Here is a 25,394-nt window from a genome sequence, read left to right as displayed (position 1 = left end):
CTAATGCTTGCCAGTCGTAATGTGTAAGGCTCTGGATTGTTTTCCCTTGGATGAAATTTGAACGTCACAGAATGTAGTGTAACATGACAGTTGGATACAGTACTTTTATGACCATAACTGATACTTTACTGAAGGCTCACTAGGCTGCTTGAAATATCTCAGACTGCTTGTCCTCCAACTAATAAGCTTCAGCGCCCTGCTGTGCCCGGTCATCTCTCTGATTATTTTCGCAGCGGTAGCCTCCTACTCACGCGTTCATGTAGGATACAGTCCCTAGGTCTAGTAGTCGTACATACTGCCTGCGCAAAACAATGCCAAGATTGTTCACGTGCTGTCACGTGGTAATGACAACGACCTCTCCTCTTTGGTCCGCTGATCCTCCTGTTGTCGCCGCCGTCCCGCAGTCTCGCAGCCTCACAGTGCAAGGGTCGTGTAGCTCACTCGTTCCGGTCGCTTGGTCTTCTCCGAACGTTTGCGCGCCGCGGCTGTCACTCCTTCGTTTTCTTCTCCATCACCAACAAGCTGGCATCGCGCGTTGCTACACCAGCTATCTATCCGACTCTTTATCCAGTCTCATCTTGTAGGTTGACAACCTCGATTCCTCCTTCTATCTTGTCAAGCCAATCTTATTCCGTTGTTGAGAGAACAACGACGGCCTCACTTTTTGTCTCACCAGAAACCCCCCATGTGCCTGCTCAGGGTCACATTCATATTCTTCACTTGATTGTTTCTGCTTTTACTTATATAGAGGCATCAATGCCTGCGAAACTTCCTCCTTCTTCTTTGAACTCGAACCATATTCTTACCACGATGCTGTCATTGCATTTCTTCAACCCAAGTCTAACATCTTTCAAGTCTCCTCCTAGCTTCCTCCACCGAATCGATTCAGGCAACATTACCTGACCTCCTCCGTAATATCCTCCAGTCACCCTCTGCCTAGATGTCATAGGCACAATATCATATCCAAAGGTCACTCCGGCCTCTGATCAAGTCAATATTGGTTGCGTTGGAAAGCAAGGGGCCGAAATGAATCCTTACGAGGCTTACGGTTCCCCTCCTGCCGAGAGGTCACCTCGATATCGATCCCGAGATGAGGACTACGACAGAAGAGATACATATAGACGACGGTCTCCTGGTAAGATAATCACCACGGCTCGCCGGCCCCGTAACTAAATGAACGCAGTTGAAGACAGACGTCGTCCGGTCCCCAGGCCTCGATCGAGATCCCCAGTAGGTATCGACCGCTATCAGCCTGACCGCGATCGGGAACGCGAACGACCAGCCCGAGAGGATCACTATGATCCAAATCGTACTACGGCCAGAGAAAGAGATGATCGCCGGAGAGCACCTTCCCCGACGGCGGCCAACATCGACCGCTATGTACCCGGCCAGGACGTGGCAAAGTCCGCCATCAAAGTGAATCCGCTAGCCAATCCTTTGACGCTCAGTACGCAAGCTGGATTTAGCTTCTTTGCCGACTGGTGGAGGTGCGAACAGCAGATCAAGGAAGAAAAAGAAAGAGCGAGGCATGGCGGGAGACGACCTTCTGATCGCATCAAGGGCGATCGGGAAGCAAAGGAAGACCGTGAAAAGGAGCGAGCCAAGATTCAGGAAGCATATGACCAGTACAAGCAAGATTTCCAGGTGACAATGGCTAGACAGTTCGTCTTGGCTCACAAAGGCGAGGAGTGGTTTAAGGAACGTTACGTCCCAGAGGTCAGAGATCCTATTCGGAAACGCCTGATGGAGTCCCGCCAAGGTGTCTTTGATCAATGGGAGAAAGACGTGGACTCTGGCACTTTCGACGACTTCACTCTGGAAGGCATCTACAAGAATGACAGTGATGGTGCTGGAGGCATGGTTGAGAAAGAAGAGGGCGAAACCGTTGGTGGTGGTGAAGTCCTCGGCGTCTTGGATCTAGTTCCAGCCAAAGGTGGTGATCTGAAAGACGACTCGGTCAATCAGCCTGCCCTTCTCATCAAAACCCTCGCCCCAAATGTCGGCAGAGAACGTATTGAAGAATTCTGCAAAGAGCACCTTGGTGAAGAAGATGGTGGATTTCGAGGACTGTCGTTGAGTGACCCTAACCCTGCCAAGAAGTTCCATCGAATTGGCTGGATTATGCTCAACCCAGCCCCAGAAGAAGATGGCGATGCCATGCAGGATGTCGAGCGGGGTGATGGCCGGGACGAGGAAGGCGAGGAAGGCGAGGAGAAACCACAGGTCGAGAAGCAGTCAACCGCTCAAAAAGCGCTCGAGCTTGTCAACGGCAAAGTCATCTCGGATCCTGTACGGGGCGATTTCACCTGTCACGTCGGCGTCCACAATGCTCCTAGCGCACCCCGGAAGAAGGCTCTTTGGGACCTCTTCTCAGCTCCGGAGCGCGTTGAACGAGATTACGAACTTGCTCGAAGAATGATCACGAAGCTAGATGTCGAGCTAGGCCGGGAAGACTCTGCCAGCGGCGTCGCCAAAATCGATGCCCGAGTTGAGCAGATGAGAAATCAAGGCCTGCTGCTTCCACCTCCGAAGCCGAAGAAACCAAATTTCGAAGACAACGATGACGAAATAAAATTCGACGAAGAAGGGGAAGAAGGCGAAGAGAGCGAAGAGGATCAAGACGACGAGGAGTTACTGGTGATTAAGAAGAAGCTCGACCTCATGGTGGAGTATCTTCGACGTGTACACAACTTTTGTCTCTTCTGTGTTTTCGAGGCCGATTCCGTTCATGAGCTCGTTCGCAAGTGCCCTGGTGGTCACCTTCGACGACCCAGAGCTGGCTTGAGTACAGCAGCCAAAGCTGCTGCCCGTGCGAGCGCGTTGGGAGAACCTTTCCCCGGAAAGAAGAAGGAGAACGGAATGGACGACGAGCCAATGAGTCCTGTTCAAGAAAAGCGTTCTTCAAAATTCAACAAGAATGACCAGCAGCTGCTTCGAGCTTTCAACTGGGTCAAAACCTTTGAGGAAAAGATACTTCAAATTCTCGAACCCGAATACGTGGATCTGAAAAAGATTGGAGGTAAACCCGTCGAGGAAGCGTTGGAGGAAGAACTCGCCAAGTGGGTCAAGCAAGAAGATGAAGCCAAGTATCGATGCAAGGTGCCCGATTGCACTAAGCTGTTCAAAGCAGAACATTTCTGGAAGAAGCACGTGGAAAAGAGGCACGAGGAATGGTACTTGGGTCTCAAGAAGGATGTAAGTTTCTTCATGACCTATAACTAGCCCCAAACTTACTGACTTTCGCAGCTCGAGCTTGTCAACCAATACGTCCTCGATCCATCCCACATTGCACCATCTCGGTCGGATGCCAACTCCAACGGGCACTTTCCGCTACCCAATAACCATCATCTCAACTCTGGCACGCCTCGAGGTTTCAGCCTACAGAATATGGGCATGAACATGATGGCCTTTGGCCAGAATGCGATGATCAACATGCCAGGTATGCAGGCACCGTTTGCATCTGGCTTCGGTGCCGACGGTATGAACGGTGGAAACCACACCGGCGGTCCGATTCGTCGCGGTGGTGGCAGGTATGGCAACAGATCCGGACCCTACGATCGCAATGCACGCAACGGTCAACGAGGATACAACAACATGGGCGGTCTGCTCCGAGGCCAACTACCACCCAGTCTGAACCCTGCATTCATTGCTCAGGGTGGAGGCGGCGGCGGTGGGAAATGGGGCGATGGTGCAGGTGGCGGTATGAACGCTATGGGACCTAGGGAAGCTGTTCAAGGAAGAAGCATAAAAAGCTACGAAGATCTCGATGCTGCTCCAAATGGAAGCGGAAGTGGCACTGGTGCTCAAGCAGCAGCTCAAGCAGGAGCGGGCGCCGAGCTGGATTATTAGGATTGATTGACCTCGGTTGCTCCCAATGCTGAAGACTGACAGCCAGGGGATACTTGGTCTTTTTACAACAACAACAACAGGGAAATCCGAGGATGATCTGCTTGCTGGTCGAGTGGGTGACGTGGATCTTGTGTCAGGATCGCAAATAAGGAGTTCGGGTGGTTATCGAGATGTTTTCTGGGGCTGGTCATGTGGAATTTCGAGAGTGAATAGGATGGAAGGAAAAGAGTTATCTTCCATCAGGAGAACAAAAAAACCCGGAGCTGTTCAAGTACAGCGAGTAAAAGCAATGAGGGCTTTTGAAGATTTGCTGCTCTAAAGACTGTAAATTGTAAGGAATAGCTAAAGAAGACATGAAAAAATGCGAGTGATGAAAGTGACATTGTGGGGAGGAAAACTCACATTCCACGCAAGGCATGGGGCGCTAGAGAAGGCCTGATACTCACTCCTCTTTACGAAGCATCCTGAGAAATTTGGTTCCGAATCGTTACGACACAGAACAGAACAGGGGGTCCCGGGGGGGAAGAGAGGTTGAGGGGGATGGAAAAAAAAATCGGAAAAGAGAAGGAGAAAAAGATGAAAAAGAAGCCTACGTATCTATATGCCTCCAAGTTGCGCCACGCCTCGACTCGATACAACAGGCGGCCTACAGACATGAGAAGTATCCACCACATCTGAGAGATTCAGCATGGAGTGCCCATCAGGTACAACCCCCAGCACCCCCCCGGCGGAGATGGAAACCGTTCGCAACCATTCGTAACCGAAGGAGAACCCAGTCAAATCGTCACAACAGCTACCTAGGTACCTACTGGAAGGTACCTGGTGTTCCATTCACCACGAGCAACGTGAGGATGCTTGAATTCAACGATTCACAAAGGACTTTGCCGCCAACGTGGTCTCAATTGCATCAGGTAGGTACGTGACACGATCCTGACGCCACGAGGACAACTATCAGCTATATGAGCCAAAGGCGTGAGTCCTGCAATATCTGTACATAGGTAGCTACGCGTCGACACCCGATATCCAAACATCCTTACGCACGGATTGCCACAATCATAAACACATACTCCGTATCGTCCATGCATCCGTCCATCGATCCATCAAGACATGACTCCTAATTCAAGCCATGATCAAGTCCTCTTCCTCAGAACCCTCCGTCCAGTAGCAGGCTCGGCAGCAGCGGGGGCTGCGGTAGCTGCGGCTTTCTTGCTCGTACTCGTGGTGCCAGTACGTTTTAGAGCCGTCTTTGCGGCACTGGCTGCCTTAGCAACGCCTCGTTTCGCTGTGGCAGGAGGGCTCTTGGGCGCCGATGCCGTCCTGGTTGACCCAGTCGTCTTGGCCGCTGCGCTCTTCGTCGTGGCTGCTCGAGTGCCGCGTTTAGGCTTGACAACCGTCGTCCCACTTGACACCGTGGACATGTCAGTGCTGGTGCTGTGGTTGCTGGCTTGGCTTACCGTCCTTTGTGGGCTGCTTGGCGCGGACGGGACAGGACGCGGTGGTGGCAGCATGGCGCCTCGAGTGCTTGTTGTGGTCGTGGTCGTGGTCTTGTCTTTGGACGCCGCACGGTTCAGACGAGCGGTCGCGCCTCGTTTCGCGTGCTCGAACATGCCGTGCATACTGGCGGAAACGGCCGTCGCAGCCGTCTTGAGCGGTGAGGCAGGTTTGATGGGCGATGTTGGCCGGGCGATCATACTCTTGACGGGAGAGGCGTTTATTGGATACTCCTTGATCGGAGAGCGTGGGAGGGTCCGAGAATTGTGGGATCTGGGCGAAAGGACCGATGTTGCCTTGGTGTTTGTAGGTTTGGTGGTCGTCGTCTTGGGGCGCTTCGTGTTCTTTTGCACGGGGAGAATGTCGTTCTCGTTCTCCTTGTCGGAAGCAATACGAATAGATGAGCTCTTGCGCTTCTTGCCTCGTGCTGCTACCGGCTGAGGACGCATGGGAGATGTGGGTTTGTGCTGTTGATGTGGGAGAGGTGGGAGGGGTCGGTCCTTGGTCAACGGCGCGGGCTGTTTGACTGGAGAGCGAGGCTTTTGGGTGTTTTCGTGTTGCGCCATGAGTTCACCCATTGTCATCTTTCGGAGAGCTAAAGGGATACGGTTGACGCGTCGTTCGATTCGAGATCGAAGGTCGGCACATTGCAGAGCATACCCAGCTCGAAGTTGGCGGGCTCGCTCGGTGACTGGGAGGTGTTAGAGGGTGTTGTGTTCGTCTGGACGTGTCAACGCGTCACATACTTTCTAATTGTAGGTTGTCTATCAGCGCTTGCTTTTGAGACAGTGTTATTCTCATCCTCTTGTGAGAAGGGCTGCCAGTAGGCGTAACGGCGCCGGCGGGCACTTCCATCTCGTCGGACTTCCTCTTGCGCGTATTAGTGGGTGCCATTTTCGTGTGTCACGTTGTGTGAGCTGCAGTATTATGCTTATATGGCTGTGCAGGTGACTTGGGACCGTGGTCTATCTGGGTGAAGAGAGAAAAACAGTTGCCGCGGTGTGTAGAAGCTGGCGAGGACCAAAGTTGGAGGTTCCCAAGTGCCTGTAACTAGTATGAAGCGCGGATGAGGCCGTAAACAAATAACCAAGGCTCACTAGGTACATAGAAGCTTAACTAAGTTAGTGTCTTGGCGCCGTGACCGCCTAAAATGCAGACTCCAGGTACAGGTACAATCTCCTCCTCGAGACAGCCTCTCTACAATGTTCTGCCCGCCCATCATGAGCACTGGCATAAGTGATCCTGACATCGTTGAGGCAAACAAGGTAGGTTGGCGTCGAGCATATGGTCTACATCTGCCAAGTTTGTCACCATCAATACGGCTCAGAACACAAGTCATATACATCTCGACGCTGGACTAGTAAAATGATGAACTCGAACACACTTTTCTTCTAAGCACAAGGTACATTCTATCCCGACGTGTCTCTCGTCTTTAGATTTTACCCTTGACGACCGGGCCAGGCCACGACTCTCGGAGTCGCCTCACAATCCACTCGGCTATCCCAGCACTAGTTTCTTCAGGACACTCCAGGACGCCCCAATGTCCCGCCTTGAGCACGAACTCTGACAGATCCTCGACTTTATCACGCATCTCGACCGTCAACTTCGGATTATGCACGGTCCGACAGACGGCATCGTACTCGGTATGTACGAACAAGACGGGCATCTTCAACCTCCCACCATCCAAGCTCTTGTCACGCGTGTACTTCTCGTTGGCAGCGCGATTGAGATACCACGCGGTCGCGCCGTGCCACCCATTCTTCTCCGCGCTGGCAACCAGCTCGTCCAAGAGCTCCTGGTCCAGCACGGTCCGGTCGAGGGGCACATCTGGAACCGGAGCGTTGACGCCGCCGAACATTCCCCCCTGCTCGGCAACAAGTGACAGTCTGCTCGGAGCGCGGCCGATATCAGGGTGACCCTTCATGTAGACGGTCCTGATAGTTTTCGGGAGGTCGGCTTCAAACTGCTGGTCAATGACGGTGGGGTCGCGCTCGTAGAATACTTGGTAACTCCACGGGCCGTACGCGTACTTGTCCTCGGGGTAGACTTCACGATCTATGGTCGTGAGGAGTGTTGGTAGCCCGAGCTCTATCGTGCGGTACGGGACCGAAACCCCGACAATCCCCTTGCAGACTTCAGGGTGGTGCGCGGCGATGGCCCACAGAGGGCCGCAACCCCAGTCGTGGCCTATCCAGATGGCGTCCTGTCGACCGAGAGCGTGTAGAAGTTCGATGACTTGCGGGACAAGTCTCTCCAGTGCGAACTCGGACGAGTCCTTTGACGTCCACGTCCCGCCGTAGCCTGGCATGTCTGGTGCCACGACAGAAAAGCCTAGGCTGCTGAATGCAACGAGCTGGTATTTCCATGTCGATGCGATGCCCGGCCATCCGTGCAGGAAGAACATCAACGGCCCGTCTGAGGGTCCGGCTGTGAGGTAGGACCATTGTTTGCCTGTCGTCGGCGAGGTCCACGTGTTGGTTTTGAGCGTCGTCATGATTGATGGAGAAATCAACGATGACCTGGGTCGATCAAACTTGAAATTCAAACTCCCTGAAGAGTGTGTTTCGCTTCTTAACAGGTAGGTATATTTGAATACATGGATGTGGTATGCCCCATCACTTGTGGTGATTGCATCTCAACCTCGGCTATTTGCGGTTCTCTATACGCCGCGACCAATGCTGGCATACATAGATACATCAGGCTTCCTGCGATCTACAACGAGGTAGTAGTCCAGATTCCTCTCCCGTCTGGCCTCATCGGAGTCTCGTCGCAACAGTTGCGGGCCTTATTGAGGACCTTGCGTACAACTACGCAATTGAAGCATAGGATGCCGCGAGTTGCTTGGTAAGTGCTGTAAAGGTCGCTATACTGAACTGAAAGATCTACAAAATAGTCCGTATATTCACACGCTATGCAAAGGCTCCAACAATGGCCATCAAAAGCGAACCCAAGCCGACAGCGAGACAAGCCTCGATCCTTCGCCACCCTTTCAGGCTCTCGTAACTTTTCTCGCTAAGAAAATCCTCTGCAATGAGCTGTACAAGTCCAGCAAACAGCAGCAGGCCACTACTAATGGCATTGGTGATTCCAACCATGAGAAGTCCGACCTTGGAAGCAGGATCATATAACTCTCGCATCCATATGCCGATCGCTTGCCCAATTGGTGTTGTCGTTCCGTAGGCGAGCGCCATGAGCCATGGCTTCGGGCTGCTCGCGTCAAACAGTTTTGGTATCAAGGCTGCTATTCGCGCTCCCAATGCGAATCCTTCAAAGGTCTGATGAAAGCAGATGGCTATCAATAAGACCACAAACTGGGTCCCGGTGGCGACCGAAACGGCCATTCCGATAAAGATACTGTGAAACAAGATGCCCGCCTCGAGGAGGAGGCACTGAAGGAAGAGTCGTCGAGGATTCTCATCCGAAGGGTTGCCGTGTCGACGTAAAGCGTTGTCATCATATTCCGATAGCTTCCTCTGATGCGGATGGTTCAGAGTCGCGGACTCATCTGCTATAGGGTCCAACTCGTCCAATTCATCGTCGGACCCTGAGTCGCTGGATGGGGAATTCCGCGGCTTCGGTGTCGCGTCATTGTACGGCGTCAGAGGCGTGTCTAGTTGATTGAGTGATATCTGGCCGTTTCCGTGAGACGATTCTCCTCCTCCCATGTGCGCATGCCTTGGCTCAGCGGGCATTCCCTCCCATTCGCTGCTATGACTGTGTCCTGCTCCTTTGCTGGCGAAAAACATTTCTATCGACACCACTACAAACACCGCGAGCATTGCAATAAAACCAGGCATCGGTCGGAAGTGCTTGCTCCAGAAGTCGGGGAGGCAGGGATCAGTCAAGGACTCGAAAGCTGTAGGTAAAAGGTGAATGAACCCGGTCGCGATGAGAACGCCCGTGCCGAAGTGTCTGGACAAAAATAGGAATCGGTGAGGTATAGGTAGGTGAGGAAAGCGCCGTGCCACGACTGGAAACGAGCATGCTAGTAGGCCATGGTCAGTGGTGACTTGCGAGGAGGGAGAACGGCCGGCTTACCGAGCGTGCTCAAGGCGAAGATGAGTAACAGGGCAAACACATGACTGGCGACATTGTACTCCTCGTCGCTCTGCGATGACCCACATGCTGGTTTGCTCCCGGAATCCTGTCGTCTTGCGACTTCAGCATGTAGGAGCTCGATCGGAAACCGAGAGATATCGAGATCTGCGGATTCCCGTTAGACGGATCGAGACATGTTCGGGCGAGTCTATGCATACCCCTAGCGGCGACGCTGGATTCTGAATACATCTCTTGCGCTCGGCCTCTGTGTCTTTGACCTAACGAGCAGGCAGTCCATAGACGCGGCCCCCTGACACGGATTGTTGATGGGAGACAAGTTAAGGCAACGTGTGCGGAATTGACATGGCGCGGTACCAAGTATTAAACTTAGTACACGGGTTGGCCGGCTTCTCAGCCTTGCAGCCTCAGCCTCGTGGGCCTCGACCACCTTGTCCATCTCTATATATACAGCCACGTTTCACTAAGGAGTGCAGATTAGACAAGAGCTGAACGGTTAATGAGAGAATCAGAACTCCTTGAATCCCTTGGCTAACCTGTCTTTTTCGTCGCTGCGGTGGGAAGTAGGATAGTATGTACAAATAGAGTCCGCCCGCAAGCATCTAATCTTATCTTGGCGCAACATCAGCGATTTTCTCTTGAGATTTACTTCTCTGATGAATTCTTATGACAAACGTCCTCGGACATATCATCGAAACCTTGCAAGAGACCTCTTGTTGAGCCGTTGACAGTTTCTCCACCAAATCGTGGTTTCTCTCATATCGTCCCCAGACGAGGCCGTGTGAGGCAAGTGAAAACTGACCGGAAGATAAAAATAAAACAAAAAGCTCATCAACAAACCCTCTGGGAAGTATTTGTCCCAACACACCAGCTGGTATTGCAGACGTCCACAGCAGACCAGGTGTCACCATGGCTGAGCTGGACTCGCTCATTGATTCTATGATCAGCCAGCGCAAAGCTGGAGAGGTCAACTATATCGACGACAAATATGCCGACACAATCAAAGTCGAGGCAATCCCTTCAAAAGGTCAAGGAGTATTTGCGCAAAGACCACTGTCCGTCAAAGATGCACTCTGCTCACTCGCTATACCGACCACCCTGGCGATCGACGCCGAATACCTCCCGACGACATGCTATCACTGCCTCATTGTCACATCAACCCAACTCCCCCTCAAACAGGGCGGGACTGCATCAGCGTCGCTTAAAGATTGCGGAGGCTGTCGCAAAGCTCGATTCTGCAGCAGAGAATGCCAGGTTGAAGCGTGGCACGCCTATCACAAGTTCGAGTGCAAAGTCTTTAAGAAAGTGCAAAATGACCTACCACCTCCTATTCTCCGAGCGGTTCTGCGGGTAGTGCTCCTCAAAGACCGAAATAAAATCCCAGAGGACGAATGGACCCGCATAAGCTCGTTGACATCACATGAACACATTCTCGCCGGGCGCGGCCGGTCCAACATCACTGACATGGCGGAAGGCATCAAGCATCTTGCCGAATCCAGCATGACGGTCGAGCTGATACAGAGGCTAATCTTCATCATGAGATCGAACACCATCGAACTGCCGACCCCGATCCACGGGCCAATGGGCGTCATGCTCGAACCGCTGGTGGCCAAATTCAACCACAGCTGCGAACCGAATCTCGCCATCCACCGGCCCCAGTTTACGATGAAGAGCAGGTGGATGAAGTCCGAGTCGCTCTCGGAGGACCAACGACAAACCTACTTCCAGCTCATACCACTACGGGATATCCAGCAGGGCGAGGAACTCTGCATCAGCTACGTTGTCCCCACTGTCGCTGTGGACGCTCGGAGGAAGAAGCTCCTGGAAGACTATCTCTTCGAATGCAACTGCCCAAGATGCAAATCCGACACGGAAGCCTCGGCGGAACTGTCCAAACAACATCCCAGTCTGCCGGGTCAATTCGAGCAGTGGATCAAAGACGTGGGCAGACACCTGGGCCGAGTGAGCAAGGATCCATCTTCCCTGCAAAAGGCCGGGAGCGTGATGACGAAGTCGGATCGCTTCTACGACCACCCCACGCTCTACACGACCGGCGACTATCCCGAGATTGCAATGACCATCATCTTCGAAGCCTTGAAGGGTCAAGCGTTCGACGAGGCTCTCGTCAACTCCCTCCGATTATACTTTTTGGTCAACCCTGTGAGACTGGTTGGGCGCCACAATCCGACGAATCTCTACACCATCTTCCTCATGCTGGACATCTTCGATGCAGTCCTGGGGATCAACGCACCGGCCGGCGCCAGCGACGACAAGGTGAAGCAGTGGCAACAACGTCTCGCCGAGCGAGGACTGTCCAAGAACGGGTTAATCTACTGGCGCCAGAGAATCTGTACGGATCTACGACGGAGACTCGAATCGAGCGCGGCAGACGATCTGCTGGTCCTGGTTGACGAGCGGGATGAACAGGCCAAGGAAGTCTCCGACAAGACAAATCAAGACATCGGGACCAAGGAAGGAGCCAAGAGCGCCGAGGAGGAAATGAGAGCAGCATTGAAGATGAAGGAGCAGAAATGGACAGAGGTGCTACAAGAGACTGGATGCTAAAGAAGAGACTTTCGTTCCCTCACCTTGACCAAGTTTGGTCGAGGCGTGCACAATCCAAGATTCAGGTACCTCCTTGTAAGGCTTCGATTCCCGCTTCTTCTACGGAGTGTCTCGATGTCCTTCCTACCTCCTATAAGTAGCCAAGCACCGCATTACGAAAAGCTTGGAGCTGTATTACTTGAATCGATCGGGCGCTGTGTGCCACGTCGACGAATTTGAAGCTTCGCTAGTTATGAGATTCGAGGTTATCGAGATACGTACGGCGTTCCCTGTGGCTGACAAAGTCCCAAAAATACAACAGTCATAAACTACATACTCCGTAAAACGTTACGGAAAACCTATACAAAGGATCAGCACGATCGTCAATATGAGCACCCGATGAAATAATTGGCTTGCTCGACTGATATCAATGTTGCGGAGTACGGCCATAACTCTGCTTTCGCAGTGTCTTCATAGTTGCGCACCGGCAGAGATCTGTGGTGGTCCCAGACACACGTGGTGGTTGGGGTGAGGCCGAAAGTTTTCATCATCATCATGGTCCTCGTATATGATGCGCAACCGGACTGCTGATAGGGACGGGAAGTGCAGGCTTGCCGCAGGAGGAGTGAATGCGATAATCGCTTCCTATCATTGACAAAGAAGGCAAAATTATGAAACCTATTTCACCCCAAGCCCTGCTGCACATAGAGACAGTGCTCACTGGGTTGTCTTGCAAGAGACCCCTGTCATCACGATAGTAAAAACCTCAAAACACAAGTCGAAGGCTTTCCAGATTCAAGTCAAACCCCAGCAACTGATGATCCGGTGGGAGCGTGCATGTGAAATGGCCTTCACTTGGGCACATAAGCAGCAAGCATCAGCTTCAAACCGAATTTCTGAAGCTCCGGTTCATTTTTTCGATGTCTTGGGAGGAGGCGGAAAGTACAGCTGAGGCGAAGTCGGATTCGGGCTTCTCCGACTAGCTTCAGGCTCGGGAGACTTCCCAGAGCGGACATCATCCACTACTCTATCGACAAATCCAGGACTCATCGGACTCCTGGGGAGATCAGGGCTTCTGAGGGCGTATGATGGAGATACTGGAGCGTTGGGAGAGCTGAAATGACTTTGAAGAGGAAGATCTCTCGTCCCTCCCAAGGTATTGAACGCCATCGTTCTAGGAGTCATGGGGTTCAGACCGGCCTGGGGCCCTGGTGTTTCTGGCATGGGATAGAAGGCATCCCCGCCGGCAACCGGATCATCAAGAGACTCAAACTTGGCCCACTTCTCGGCCCTGAGCCGCTTCTTCTCTGCATATTCCGCTCGTTGCTGTCTCGATGGGAAACATGAACACGCGGCGAAGCCGAAATAGATGACAAAGACCCCTAGCATTGCACATGTGCATGCAAAGCTCGCTTTTGCTTGCTTGCAGTATCCTACCAGGCTCTTGTTCTTGGTGACACTGCAGGATTTAGTAATGTACCAAGGTGCGCCGTGCTGCGGATGGTCAGGGTCGGTGGTGTCGCTGCTGGCTTGGTAATCGACAGAAACGGCGTAGAGTGCGATTAGTACCGCGTGCACAAGGACGGAGAGGACGGGCGGAAAGACATGGAGGATGTACATGATGCCTTTGACCAGCATAATGAACAAGGACAGAACGCTGATGACAACGTTGAAGTTTGTTATACTGTTTTTCCGCGTCAGCTGAGGGTCATGCCACACATGACAAAGAGCTGAAGGTCATACAATTGTGACCAGACTTTGGGAGTGGTGTACGGTCTGTAATTAGCGGCTGCATAGAGCCCGGTTGATGGACTTGAGTTGAAGCCGTTGTCGGCGCCATCCTGCCACAGTTTTGTGCGGTACGTGTTTGGCGAAGCGATGCCGAATAATGCGAGGAGAGCAACGTTCAGTGGAAGCTCGAGGCCGACCAGAATAAAGAAAGGCCATTTATTCGGCTTCCATCGTCTCGACAAGAAGAACTGCATCTTGCCGCGGGGTGTCTTAGATATGGCTTTGATTTCCGTGTATCTAGTGGTGCGATCTCAAGGTCATCCTCGGGGCTGCCGCAATAGAGCATCTGCTTTGATGTCGAGCAGAGCACTTCGAGAGTTCATTTCACGGTATGAGAGAAAGAGAAGATGAAGTCCCGGAGGAGGCCTTGTCGAGGTGGACATGTCGAGGAGCGTCGTTGGCTGCATTGTGCTCACCTGGTGCAGGCGCTTACAGAGGGACTGAGGACGAATGAGCTAGCGATGGGAGTAGGAGAGAGACCAATAGGCAAATGTGAGGCAGCGAGCACCATTGCGAGAGGCCAGGAGGAAGAGTTGATTGGATAGAGGCACCTGTGACGGGTGTTGATAAGCACCAAATGATCCCCCGAAGCGCCCAGACTATAAACACCAGGAAAATCCCCGCCGTCGCCAGCAGAACAGCGGCATTGTCTCACTCACCATCTCGATTTACATCCGCAGGACGGATGACGCACAATCATCGACGACATCTCGGCAGAAACGCTTCAACATCAGGTGGTCTGTAAGCGCGGATCTTGTACTCCATATGTGACGGTCTTCATCTAAGATTGGAATCTGTCTGGGAAAGATGACAGATTGAGGCTCTCGAGATTTCATCCATGGATCACGTTAGTACGGTGTATGCAGATGGACCATGTTTTGCAGAACTCAGACACTTCTTTGTATCCGGCGATAATTCTGATTTCAATGCAACGCTACGGAGTACATAGGTATCTTTTATCATGTTGGTCGCTACTGTGGTGCTCTGTACGGGGTCCTCGCACTCACATCACGGCTCGCCATTGCTGAGTCATCCATCCCATCTTATCTCTTATCTCGCTGAATTGATAATCCGAACTCCTGCGATCATGCGGCTCAAAGCGGCGCTAAACTGAGACGGTTTAAGATCCATCCCACGCGAGACCCCTTTTTTGCCCTTGCCCACTCGTGCCAGCTCCAGCCTCTGCAACAATCGTGCTGCCTCATACTGTCCTGCTGGTGGTGTTCTGCAGCTGAGTTCTTCCTGGAATCGACTGCATGACACTCCGTTATCTGTATCACAGATACGTCTCCCAACCACTTCTGATGACAAATCTGCGAGTCATCACGTCAAAATCATGACGGCCTGACAAGCGACCCAACCCTATTCGATCGACGCTCGGCTCCTCCCCTAACGGGCTCGTGAGACAGCAGGCCCGAACTTACAGCTCCAGGCTGGGGCCAATGCCAGGGAGCAGGTGCGTGATGCCGCTGGAAATCCTCGCGAAGCCTATCAGATTCCGCCGGCCGACCCCAGTGCGCTCCCCGTCCGGGTCCGCGTTTTCCCTCTTTGGGCCATGCGAAACACCTCCTTGTTCGTGCCACGCTCAACGCGCCATCCAGCCTTTTCTTTGACTCCTTCAGGCCTTCTCACAGCCTCAGCTTGCTGCAGTTGTCTCGCCAGACGCTGGGTGGTAGCACGCACCCTCTTTTTCTCTTCTCCGGGTCGGGTGCAGGTCACAGATCCTTGGAAACATCTTTTCATCGGTGTCACATCCTTCAAATCTATTCCAAAAGTTTGTGCTTTTGTGTCCTTGTCGTCGAATCTTCCTTCTGGTCGCTAGGCGCACTCGTCCAATTTCCCTCTCAGCCCGATGGTCACCACGCTAGCCTCCTTCCTGCAATGATCACTCTTTCACCGACAAGGCCTTCCATGCTCCAGTAATTGCATGGGTGCCTCCCGTAAGGAGCTGCTGATCACAACACGGGGCCTGCAAAAGCCTACGACGAGCCGTCAGCTCGTCCCTTCAACAATCTTCTTGCCACTTCAGCGACAGCGAGGCCGTCGTCCTGCTGTTCAACACGAGGCCAGGCAGGATGTTTCGACATGCGGTGCTCCTGAACAGACGAGATCCTCAGAACCTCAGTGACCTGCCCGCTAGTATCGGGAACCCTACCTCGACCCTTCCTCAGTCGATAGCTGCAACAGGTGTCGTCACCACCGATCCTTCAGCGACAGCGCCGCTGGTAACAGCTCAAGCACCGTCAGGCTTGACAACGATCACAGAGACGGAAACTTTGGCCAGATCAATATCCGGCCTTGATACTGTATCGACAACGATCACGACAAAAACGAGAACAATAACCGATCCATCTGAATATGCCTCCCTCACCTCCGCTGCGGCCTTGTCCGCCTCCACACGTGTCTCCACGACTTCATCCAAGACGTCCGCCGCTGCAACCAGCAGTGCAGCTGCTCAGAAATCCTCATCTTCGAATACGAGTACCCTGATCCCCGCAATTGTGGTGCCCATTGTTGTTGTGTTATTAGCATCCCTGGGTGTCTTTTGGTTCCTCATGCGGCGTAGGCACAGAAGGGAGTTGAAGAGCCAACCAGAATTTGTTATGGCCGGGAAGGGCGAGAAGTTGAGCAGCAGGTCAAACAGTGGAAGGTCAACATCATCAGCCGCCGAGTCAGAGAAGAAGGGTCCTGTGACTCAGGCCAAGGAGCTCTCCACAAAGTCGCCCCCGATGGCTTCTATGTCAGAATGGCCATCGACGCAAATCGGTCTTGCGAGACCACTGACGCCTCAAGAAACTAAAAATGCAAATCTAGGCCCCGCCGGTAGATCGCTGGATCAAGCACGACCCGGTCCAGCCCCTGCAGAGCGACCATATCGAAATTTCAGCGGACCTGGCCCGAGACCACCAACAGCCAATCGTGCCGGACCCCAAAGTTCGGCGAGAGAACTGCCACAGCAGCGTGACAGAGGTTACAGCAATCCGAACCAGAGAGGGCCACCACCGCCCAGAACAGGACCGAGTCCGATCCCGAGAGCTTCGCCTAACCTGAATCCACGAGGTGGACCGAGTCCGGTACCCCAGCGGCCCAGTCCTTCCATGTCTCAACAACCCTTCAGGAACGATAGGAGGGGTGATGCTTCGCCTGCTTCGGCTGCATTCCGCCTGCGTGACCCTTCACCAGGCATGAACCACAACACGCGTGCCCAAGCGCCTGCACGACTCGCCGCAGCTCCTCCCACCGGTGCTTACAATGGTGCATCGTCCATCTCCCAATACTCGCCCATTGTGAAAGACTCTCCAGGCCCTGCACGGCCGCCTCCAACAACCAAACGAGGACCGCCTCCACCACTGAAAACAGATCTTGCCAGTCGACGAGCAGATCGGTCACCCAACTCGGCGAGCCCGGGTGCACTGACCGAAGAAAACATGCGAATAGCACGACTCGCAAATTCTTCTAGGCTGGGATATACTCCTGCGGAGCCCAGCCCGTCTCCCAAACTTCCTCCACCAGCGACCCGATCACAATTAATCCCACGAGAGTCTCCCAAGGACAAGCCGGAGAATTACTTTGGAGGAAGCGTAGTCGGTTCGTTACCACAGAGCCGACAAGTCTCAACCTCTTATCACTCGGACCGAGCAAGTATCGTGTCCGATCCCGACGAGTACGAAGACATCGATGCCAAATCGGACGTGAGCAGTCTAAACGAGTTTGAGCGATTCGACTTCGGTCCCACGGCTGGCGGCAGTCGAGGTGGTGGCAGTGCTGCAGGCCATTCACTGAATTACTTTGCCGCTCAAAACAGTCCCTCTGCTGGAAGAGGTAGTCCTTTTGGTGACAATGACACGACTTATGAACGTTGGTGATGTTAGGGAGGGTTACAAACGACGTAAAACGTGAGTGAGTCGTGAGCGCATTTGTGTTATGCCACAAACACAGAACACTTTGGTCACTACGTGCTCAACTAGTGATTTGAGTATTTTGAATCTTGTCGTTCATTGGCGATGCGTTTTAGCATATCATGCATGCATACAAGGCGAAGAAAAAGGATCTCTTTTTTGGGTCTTTAGCATTAGTGTGTTTCTACCTTGTGATACCCACCGTACTATACCATACTATACCATACCATACCATACCATATCATATTATTATTTTATCAATTCATACCTACTCAGTAAGAGGTGCCATACAATCCAAATACAGGTGGTCGGCGATTTGTAACGGAAAGAAGAGTAACTAATGTCGTCTCTTACAAGGACACTCTTGTATGTGACAAAGTCATACGGAGTACTATGGACCGGACGTTGGTATTAGTAAGAGAGAGCACGATGAGAGAAAAGGATTACTATAGTACGTGAATCTTGCAGGTACAGAGAACGGATGTACACAGAGTACCGCTGCAAAATTTATCACTATAGTGGAGTATACAGTTGTACCTACCAAGGTACCTAGGTACCTAGGTACAGAAAGTAGCACCTAACGCACAAGTATCCATACGGACAACAATATAGAGACAGCGACTACAGTACCTACCACGAGTACGGCCTACTGCCTAGGCCTACCTACCTAGGCACGCATATCCCTACAGAGGACTCACGCTCGTGCTCTTGGGAGTAATGATGGATTTCCCTATTTTCTTTCCAGCATATTTGTGCTCCACCTCGAGAAAGATGAACTGCTGTTTCTGGGCAAGGCACGCTGCCGGACTTGATACACGTATGGTATTGCTATTGCTATATTGCTATATTGCTACGCTTGACTTTGCCGTGTTATGCTATGCTGGACTTGCCATATCTATCTCATGTTTCCATGCTTCGTAGAGACCTGTGGGTCGTGTTCAATCCATCAATCCACCAATCAACCAATCAACCAATCAACCGTGTAAAGTATACTTCGTACTTTCTCTCTCGGAGGCATGAAATGAAATGCATACCCCATAACCATGAAATGTGAAAATTCGAGTGCACTTCAGGCACAAAGTACAGGGACAAGGAGGTGTGCTACGAGTAGAGTGAGGGACGTCGACGCGGGATGTGGATGCGGATGCGGAACAGAAGGTGACGAACGACGAACGTGTCGCGTTCCTCATGTACATACACACACCACCTCCCCAGACCAGTCAACCCAGTCACTCCCCCCGTACCTACCTTGGCTAGATGGAGTAGTGGTAGTAGTGGTAGTCTTGTACGTATTGCACAGCGCCCACGCGCGCGTGCGCGCGAAAAGCTGTACGGCAACGAGGCCTCATGTCACGTTATGCCGTGTCCGTGTCCGTGTCCGTCGTGTTCGTGTCGTGCACCCTCGTACAAGTTGGAAGTAGTCCATGTCTTTTTTATGCATTTGGGGCATGCGTGACATGCGTGACGTGACGTTTTGGTTTTTTTTGCCCAACTTTTGACCCGTGATAAAAGGGTGATTGGGAGGGGTGCGGGCAAAGCACAGACCATTTGTTGGGCAGACATCGAGGTAGAGAGCGGCCGGGGTGAGACGACGGTGTTCTCGCAAGAGAAACGAAGAAAATCTTGCCTCTGCTCAGCATACACGTAACTTCGATATGGCGCGGTGGTGTGGCCTGAAAGTGATGCCTGATTTGATATCAACCCCCCCGGTCCCTCGTGACCCATGGATCCATGTACACACGGGACTTGTGAGTTGTACCTCTCCCATGACCCATAAAAATTCATGTATTGTGAACTCCTCATGACCCATGAAATCCATGTAGCCTCTTCAATGTTCATGACCCATAAAATCCATCTACGTACCCTCTTCGTAACCCGTCGTGGAATGAATCCATATGCCTCTCCATGGCCCTTGAACCCATGCATCTCTCGATGACCCTTGAATCCGTAGGATATGCCTCTCCGTGACCCTTGTACCCATGTATCTCTTGCTATGACCCTTGATCCCATGTACATCCTCGCCATGACCCTTGAATCCATGTACATCCTCGCCATGACCCTTGAACCCATGTATATCCTCCCCATGACCCATAAAATCCACGTGCCTCTCTATGACCCATGAATCTATATACCTCCCCGAGATCCGATGACCCATGACCCATGACATGTACAAGACGCAAAACGATCGGCGCGGTCCAGCGCACCGTGGCTTCTTCCAGTATGTAGCTATGGACATATCTAACAAGTGTTGTACGCTTTTCTCCTTACAGAACTCGTAGCGAGCTCCAGTCAGCGAGGTAGAAGGAGGCCCCCGGGGCCGCTGAAAGTGGGGACTGTAGAAGGTAGACAGAAAGAGAGAAAGATAGGGCCGCCCATTTTGGTTCCTCATTCTTCAGCAGCAGACCCAGGGCCCATCCCAGCCAAGCCAACGTGCTTGAACAGGTGCCGGTGCACCTTTCTGTGCGTCTGCATGTGTCCCCTGACCTGGTCAATCTCCCCGACTCCGGGGGAGGCATCGCGCTTGACTTTTTGGCCCTGGCGGCCGGAGAAGTCACCGTAGGTTAGTGCTGTGACGGTGGTGTAGTCGGTCGCAAATGAACCACCGTCACCACCTCCCAACGAAGGTCCGGACGTGATTTCAGGTTGAGAAGCGTCGGCCGCCGTGGACGTGGCGGCGAAAGCACCGGCACCGCCATCACCATTATTGCCGCCCCAAGTCTTTGTGAAGCGGCCGTTGCCGCCACGACTGAATCCGGCAGTTGGGGCGTCACTGGCGGTGGCGGTGGCGGTGGCGGTAGAGGCAGCAGCAGAAGGCCATCCGCCCGAGACGGCTGAACTCCAAGGCGGGATGCTGACAGGGATCGAGGGCGACGGTGGACCATGGGTCGTGCCGTTGCTCGACGATCCGAAGGGGTTCTGGTACACCTTGAGCGAGTTCACGGACCAGTACGTATCCGCGAACGCAGACGGGTTGTTCTGGACAAAGTCCTCGCAGGTGCTGGCCTTGGACGAGCAGACCGAGTCCGTGCTCCAAACGTTGCCGGCCCAGTCACCGCAAAACGTGGTGTCGAACACGATCTGGTGGTTGCTGAAGAAGCTGTCGATATCGCATCCGCCTGAAAATGACGCCACGGGTGTCCCCCACGACCCTGAGCTCGGGTCGGGCGAGCCAGACGCAATGTCCCACGGCTCGCTGCCTCGTGGGAAGAACCAGTTTTTGATAGCCGCGCTCGTCCACTCCGTTACAAAGACGCCCCCTTGCCCCTCGTTGAACGGCGTGCCGTAGCTTGCAGGGTCGTTGGAGTCCAGGATCTGGCATCCCGCATTCGAGGCTTGCCCCTCCGCATCGACATAACAGTCTGTCGTCAATGCATACCCTGAGAAATTACCGCTGCTGGAAATACTGCATCCTTCCCTCGTATGTAGGGTCATCGCGTCGCCAACCTGGGAATTCACGCCTTCAATGATATCAATTTCTCCGTTGTTGGGCCAGTCGGCACCGACGGTCCAGAAGGCCGGCCATGTCCCGCAGATGCCGCCTGGCATGTGGTTAAGATCGAGGATGATGAGGCCGTGAGTGTAGGTTTTGGTGCTTGTTAGACGGACGCTGCTGCGGCCAAGGCCGCTGGCGACGTTGGTGTGGTCCACTCCAATGTATACAGAGCCGTTATTGGTGCCGATGAGGTTGTTACTCTGAGCAGTCGTTTGGTCGACGTAGGTCACGTACCCATTTGTGGGATCTCGGTCCTGGTGGCCTGTAAGTATCTCCAAAGTGCCCCTTCCATCCACGTATCGAATGGTAAGGCTATGATCCGTAACTTACGGTAAAAAAATCGAACATCGAGAAGAACTGGTCTCCGCTGTAGTCATCCTCAAGCACGTACCCTGCCGTGCTGAGGGAGATGAACCCTGCAAGGGCCAAAACAGATCTGGAAAGCATAACGTGTAGGACAAAAGGGTCAAGAGAGCGACGGCGAAGATAAAGAAGGAATGACAGGCCTGCAAATGCAAGTATACTGGTATATCAAGGAATGGACGCAAGTAAATGCTTGGAGCACCGGCTGCAAAGAATGAATGAATGAATGAATGACTGCTGCGAGAGAAGGGGTACAAGTCACCCACCCTTCAAGCTGGACGTGAGGTTCTTGTATAAAAAGTGATCAGCAGGTATTGGTAAATGACAGGGAAAGGGGTGGATCTGGGCACTGGCAGACAAGGCCCATTCCCGTGGGTTTACCCGAATCGAAGATAAGTCTTTCAACGCGTCTTGCAGGACTGCACGGATACATTCGCCCTGGCAAGCAAATGGGATGGATTCCCGTGGGTGTCAAAGTTCTCCATACGGATGGCGCGCGTGGACGCCAGCCTTGCGACATGTCGATTGTGCAGAGGGGTGTGCAGTAAAAAGGGGCACATGTCCTTGAGTTCGTATGCATTGCACACATATGCGGGTCAAGGACGCGGGTACTTAGTCAGGCGTTCACACACAGAAACAAGTCTTCTGCAAGGGTTTGACTCCTCTGGAATGATAAGGCGTACGAAAACATGTGGTATCTGCAGTGTGAATGGCCGACGAGAACCCTGATTAAGGGTGAGATTATCACCATTTGCGAGAGATCTGCATCTCACGTTCGTAAGCCGGCGTGCGAGCTGAGCAGGGAGAACCTGGAAAGGTAGAGGAGTCTGTAGAGCGTTCGCGCCTGGGTTGAAACGGTGGCTGGGAGAAGTCATTGCAGGCGTGCCCGCTAACTTGAAACTCGAAGTTGAAGGCACAAGTTGTGATAGGCTGACCCGTCGAGTACACTGCGGCTCGGAAGCCTGGACCAGCAGCGGGTGAAAAGGAGGGAGGCAAAAGAAGGGGCACCAAGGCACAGGGACCCGTCTATCAAACATTGGCAGCCAGCCAATCGGCGGCGAGGAAGCGGCGGTCACGTGCGAGGCTGGCGGAGCACAGCTCCGAGGTTGTTCCAGGCCACCGAAGACTGACTCAGCTCTCCGTAGAGGCAGAATTACTAGGCCTGTCCCGCTCAAGCGACGACGACATTGATAGATGCTGGCCGCGTCTCGAGGGTGCTCCAGAGTACTTTACCCTGCACCACCACCACAAGCAATCTCCCTGATTACTAGGACTGTTCCAGGGCGAACGGGATCTCACAAGCCCCTACACCGAATCTCGGCATGAGGAGCGGCTGGCTTACTGGCAGTTGAAAATATTTCATTGTGAAGCCGTAACAGTACTGTACAGTATGGCACTGTCTGTATTCCACGGGTCGCAGAGCGCGGCCGAACCCGAGCCATCAACTCTTCAACCCTCCTTTCACGTTTAAACGCAGCCTGCAGGGAAATTTCCCCGCCGAGTATGGTGGCGGTCAGTGCCGCGGCTTTTGTGAGGGCCTTCTTTCTGTCGCTTTGCATGGTCAGCTCACACGTCAGGCTCTCCTTACTAGAAGTTGTCCCGCGAATCAACCCGGGGGCTTATTACCGCAGAGAGGATCCTGAAGCCTAGAGAGGTGAGGAAGCACAAACCACCATCTCAGAAGAAGTGATGGTACGGCGAGATGACATACGACGGTACGAAGCGAGGTCTGTGGCTCGACTGTCCATCGCTCGATGCCGTACTCCTTCATCGTAGCGAATTGTACCGATAAACTCCCGCTTTCCCTTGGTAAGGTAAGCCTCTAACCAGGAAAGCCACGGAACCCTCTGGCGACCCTCGCAACCAGGCAGTCAAAGATGAGGTTTGCGCTCCGTGCGAGGGCAACAACGAGGAGCTGTGTTGTCAAGAAATCTGTCAGAGGAGAAGCTGTACATACATGTCTTCGATGCCTCCTGGGAGATAATCCTCGAGATCATGCTCCAGTCACGTGAGCAGCGCGAAGAGGCTTCCGACAGCCTTGCTGCGTTACTTGCTTTGAAGGTTTGAACGTGAAGGAAATATCTCGTAGCACAGGATGCCAGGGCTCGACACCCGGCCCATTCGGAAACTGCGGGTCAACCAGTTTGCGAGAATGCCGCTGCTGGACTTGGATGGTTCGTCCCGGAAGGAAAAGATACTTTGGTTTCGTAACTTCAGGGTTTATTATTAGATCCGAGCCATCACCTGATATATCTGACTCGTGTGCTATGCTCAATATTTCGACATATACTCCGTAAAAACATGGAAAACTTGAAATTGCATGCACCAACCCAATCCCACTACTGGTATCCGTAGCAGAAGTCCCCTGCCGTAACACTGACCAACTGTCTGAGTGTCTTCTTCGTTGGCGATAGATAACCCCAATCGACCACCGTGTCCAGGGTCACGTTCGGTGTGGCATTTCCGTTGAAGATGGTGCTAGTACCGTCCAGAGCGTTCACCCTGTTTGCCGGATCCGCCGCTTGCCACAGCGTCCAGACACGGTCTATCATACCGTGGTGCAGATAGAAAGCGGGGTCCGAAGGACTGGCAAAGAAATCAAGCAGAGTTGCTCCCGCCGAAAAGTGTCCTCCACCGTGGACGCCGAGATTGATGTCCGCACCGGACATGGTGTTTTGAAAGTCCGCTATTGTTTTCTTGGCCATGAGAAAATCAATTGCCGTCTGGTTGCCGTAACGTGTGGCAATATAGTTGTTCAGGTCGCGTGAGAGGCAGTGAGGATTGTATGCGGTCCAATTTGACGGTAAGGCTCCGGTGAAGACGATGCTGAAATCGAACGGCCCCAAATTGACAGTCAAGTCCTTAAACGGTCCGCTGGTAACGCAGCCCCCGCCCGTACCATGCGGGAGAGTCTCGCCGTTCCCAACGGTGTACGGTCCCTGGTCTGGTAGGTAAACGCCATCGCCGGAGAGGGAGGTAGCGCTTCCATCAAAGATGGGACTGGTGGAAAGAGAGCTGGCCCACAGAGCCCAGTTCCAATATCTGGAGGAGTCAGATACAACAAACCCATTTGGGACTTCGTGCGGGAAAGAAAAACTCACGGTAGGTACCCGGTATATCCGCATTCGTTCCGTAGGGCCTGCTCAAAGAGGAAGATGAATTCGCGATGCCAGGAAAGGAAGATGCCTGAAAGATGGACCGAGAGAGTCTGATTGATGTGGGTGGCCGTGAAGTCGTCGTATCTGCTCTTGGCTCCGGGAACAAGCCCTGCGGGAATAATCGACGGACGCTTCTGCAGGCATTTCACAGCGTTGATGTATGATGTTCGCTGCGTCTTGGTCAGGGAGCCCCTAGTACTTTGTCAGAACGACGGACACCTCCATGCCGACAGCACCACAGTGACCGGGACCGCCAGACAGGTCTTGGACCATACGGTACTTCTTGAGGAGGAAGGATTGCTTACCATTCTTTTCTCGCATATTTGCAACTACTCGTGCAGGTGGTCCGTTCGACAAGAGAGCTTGAAGGGCCGTCCGTAGGCAGACACAGGCCCGTCCATGACATGAACATTAACAGAATGCTGATCCGAGAGAAGATACCCATAGTGGCGAAGAAGGTTTGGGGATAAGGTGTGAGGATAGGGTTTGAGATGAAGATCTGAGAAGACAAAAAGCCATGTGAGATGGGCACGTTGCCGATTTATGTTCGATCTGCACACACGGGAAGTAGCTTCGAGGTAGCTTGAAGGTAAATTTCCGCTCACAGCCTGCGAGTATGGCTTACCACTAGTAGAAACTATTGGTGGTCGGTCTTTGTTAAGCGAAGGTGCAAGCGCTGAAACGGTGGCATTTTAGTGAAGGGTCGGGATGACTGCCTCAGTCCAGCATCATCTTTTCGCGCACTTCGAA

General features: G+C 52.9%; 9 protein-coding genes across 9 annotated transcripts; 3 read left to right on the top strand and 6 right to left on the bottom strand.

Annotated features, from left to right (window-relative positions):
* Positions 1–1,026: 1,026 nt before the first annotated feature.
* On the top strand, positions 1,027–3,849 carry PV08_01877 (uncharacterized protein; the record flags this gene model as incomplete). The annotated part of the gene is made up of 3 exons (XM_016376237.1): positions 1,027–1,135; positions 1,184–3,195; positions 3,247–3,849. 3 exons carry the CDS (start codon positions 1,027–1,029, stop codon positions 3,847–3,849), a joined length of 2,724 nt encoding a protein of 907 aa, XP_016241513.1.
* A 1,130-nt stretch (positions 3,850–4,979) lies between these two features.
* PV08_01876 (uncharacterized protein) lies at positions 4,980–6,234 on the bottom strand (the record flags this gene model as incomplete). Its single annotated transcript, XM_016376236.1, has 2 exons — positions 4,980–6,031; positions 6,087–6,234. 2 exons carry the CDS (start codon positions 6,232–6,234, stop codon positions 4,980–4,982), a joined length of 1,200 nt encoding a protein of 399 aa, XP_016241512.1.
* A 538-nt stretch (positions 6,235–6,772) lies between these two features.
* Positions 6,773–7,834, bottom strand: PV08_01875 (uncharacterized protein; the record flags this gene model as incomplete). Its single annotated transcript, XM_016376235.1, has 1 exon — positions 6,773–7,834. One exon carries the CDS (start codon positions 7,832–7,834, stop codon positions 6,773–6,775), a length of 1,062 nt encoding a protein of 353 aa, XP_016241511.1.
* A 415-nt stretch (positions 7,835–8,249) lies between these two features.
* On the bottom strand, positions 8,250–9,627 carry PV08_01874 (uncharacterized protein; the record flags this gene model as incomplete). Its single annotated transcript, XM_016376234.1, has 3 exons — positions 8,250–9,325; positions 9,379–9,543; positions 9,597–9,627. The coding sequence occupies 3 exons, from the start codon at positions 9,625–9,627 to the stop codon at positions 8,250–8,252; spliced, it is 1,272 nt and encodes a 423-aa protein (XP_016241510.1).
* A 678-nt stretch (positions 9,628–10,305) lies between these two features.
* PV08_01873 (uncharacterized protein) lies at positions 10,306–11,961 on the top strand (the record flags this gene model as incomplete). The annotated part of the gene is made up of 1 exon (XM_016376233.1): positions 10,306–11,961. The coding sequence occupies one exon, from the start codon at positions 10,306–10,308 to the stop codon at positions 11,959–11,961; it is 1,656 nt and encodes a 551-aa protein (XP_016241509.1).
* An 888-nt stretch (positions 11,962–12,849) lies between these two features.
* PV08_01872 (uncharacterized protein) lies at positions 12,850–13,925 on the bottom strand (the record flags this gene model as incomplete). The annotated part of the gene is made up of 2 exons (XM_016376232.1): positions 12,850–13,624; positions 13,684–13,925. The coding sequence occupies 2 exons, from the start codon at positions 13,923–13,925 to the stop codon at positions 12,850–12,852; spliced, it is 1,017 nt and encodes a 338-aa protein (XP_016241508.1).
* Positions 13,926–15,806: 1,881 nt separating this feature from the next.
* PV08_01871 (uncharacterized protein) lies at positions 15,807–17,597 on the top strand (the record flags this gene model as incomplete). Its single annotated transcript, XM_016376231.1, has 1 exon — positions 15,807–17,597. One exon carries the CDS (start codon positions 15,807–15,809, stop codon positions 17,595–17,597), a length of 1,791 nt encoding a protein of 596 aa, XP_016241507.1.
* Positions 17,598–20,015: 2,418 nt separating this feature from the next.
* On the bottom strand, positions 20,016–21,570 carry PV08_01870 (uncharacterized protein; the record flags this gene model as incomplete). Its single annotated transcript, XM_016376230.1, has 2 exons — positions 20,016–21,377; positions 21,454–21,570. The coding sequence occupies 2 exons, from the start codon at positions 21,568–21,570 to the stop codon at positions 20,016–20,018; spliced, it is 1,479 nt and encodes a 492-aa protein (XP_016241506.1).
* Positions 21,571–23,825: 2,255 nt separating this feature from the next.
* PV08_01869 (uncharacterized protein) lies at positions 23,826–25,089 on the bottom strand (the record flags this gene model as incomplete). The annotated part of the gene is made up of 3 exons (XM_016376229.1): positions 23,826–24,528; positions 24,588–24,836; positions 24,950–25,089. The coding sequence occupies 3 exons, from the start codon at positions 25,087–25,089 to the stop codon at positions 23,826–23,828; spliced, it is 1,092 nt and encodes a 363-aa protein (XP_016241505.1).
* Positions 25,090–25,394: the final 305 nt, after the last annotated feature.

Source organism: Exophiala spinifera (genome assembly GCF_000836115.1).
Source record: "Exophiala spinifera strain CBS 89968 unplaced genomic scaffold supercont1.1, whole genome shotgun sequence".
Lineage (NCBI taxonomy): Eukaryota > Fungi > Ascomycota > Eurotiomycetes > Chaetothyriales > Herpotrichiellaceae > Exophiala > Exophiala spinifera.
Note: the sequence above shows the minus strand (reverse complement) of the source record. Positions and strands in the feature narration are given on the sequence as shown.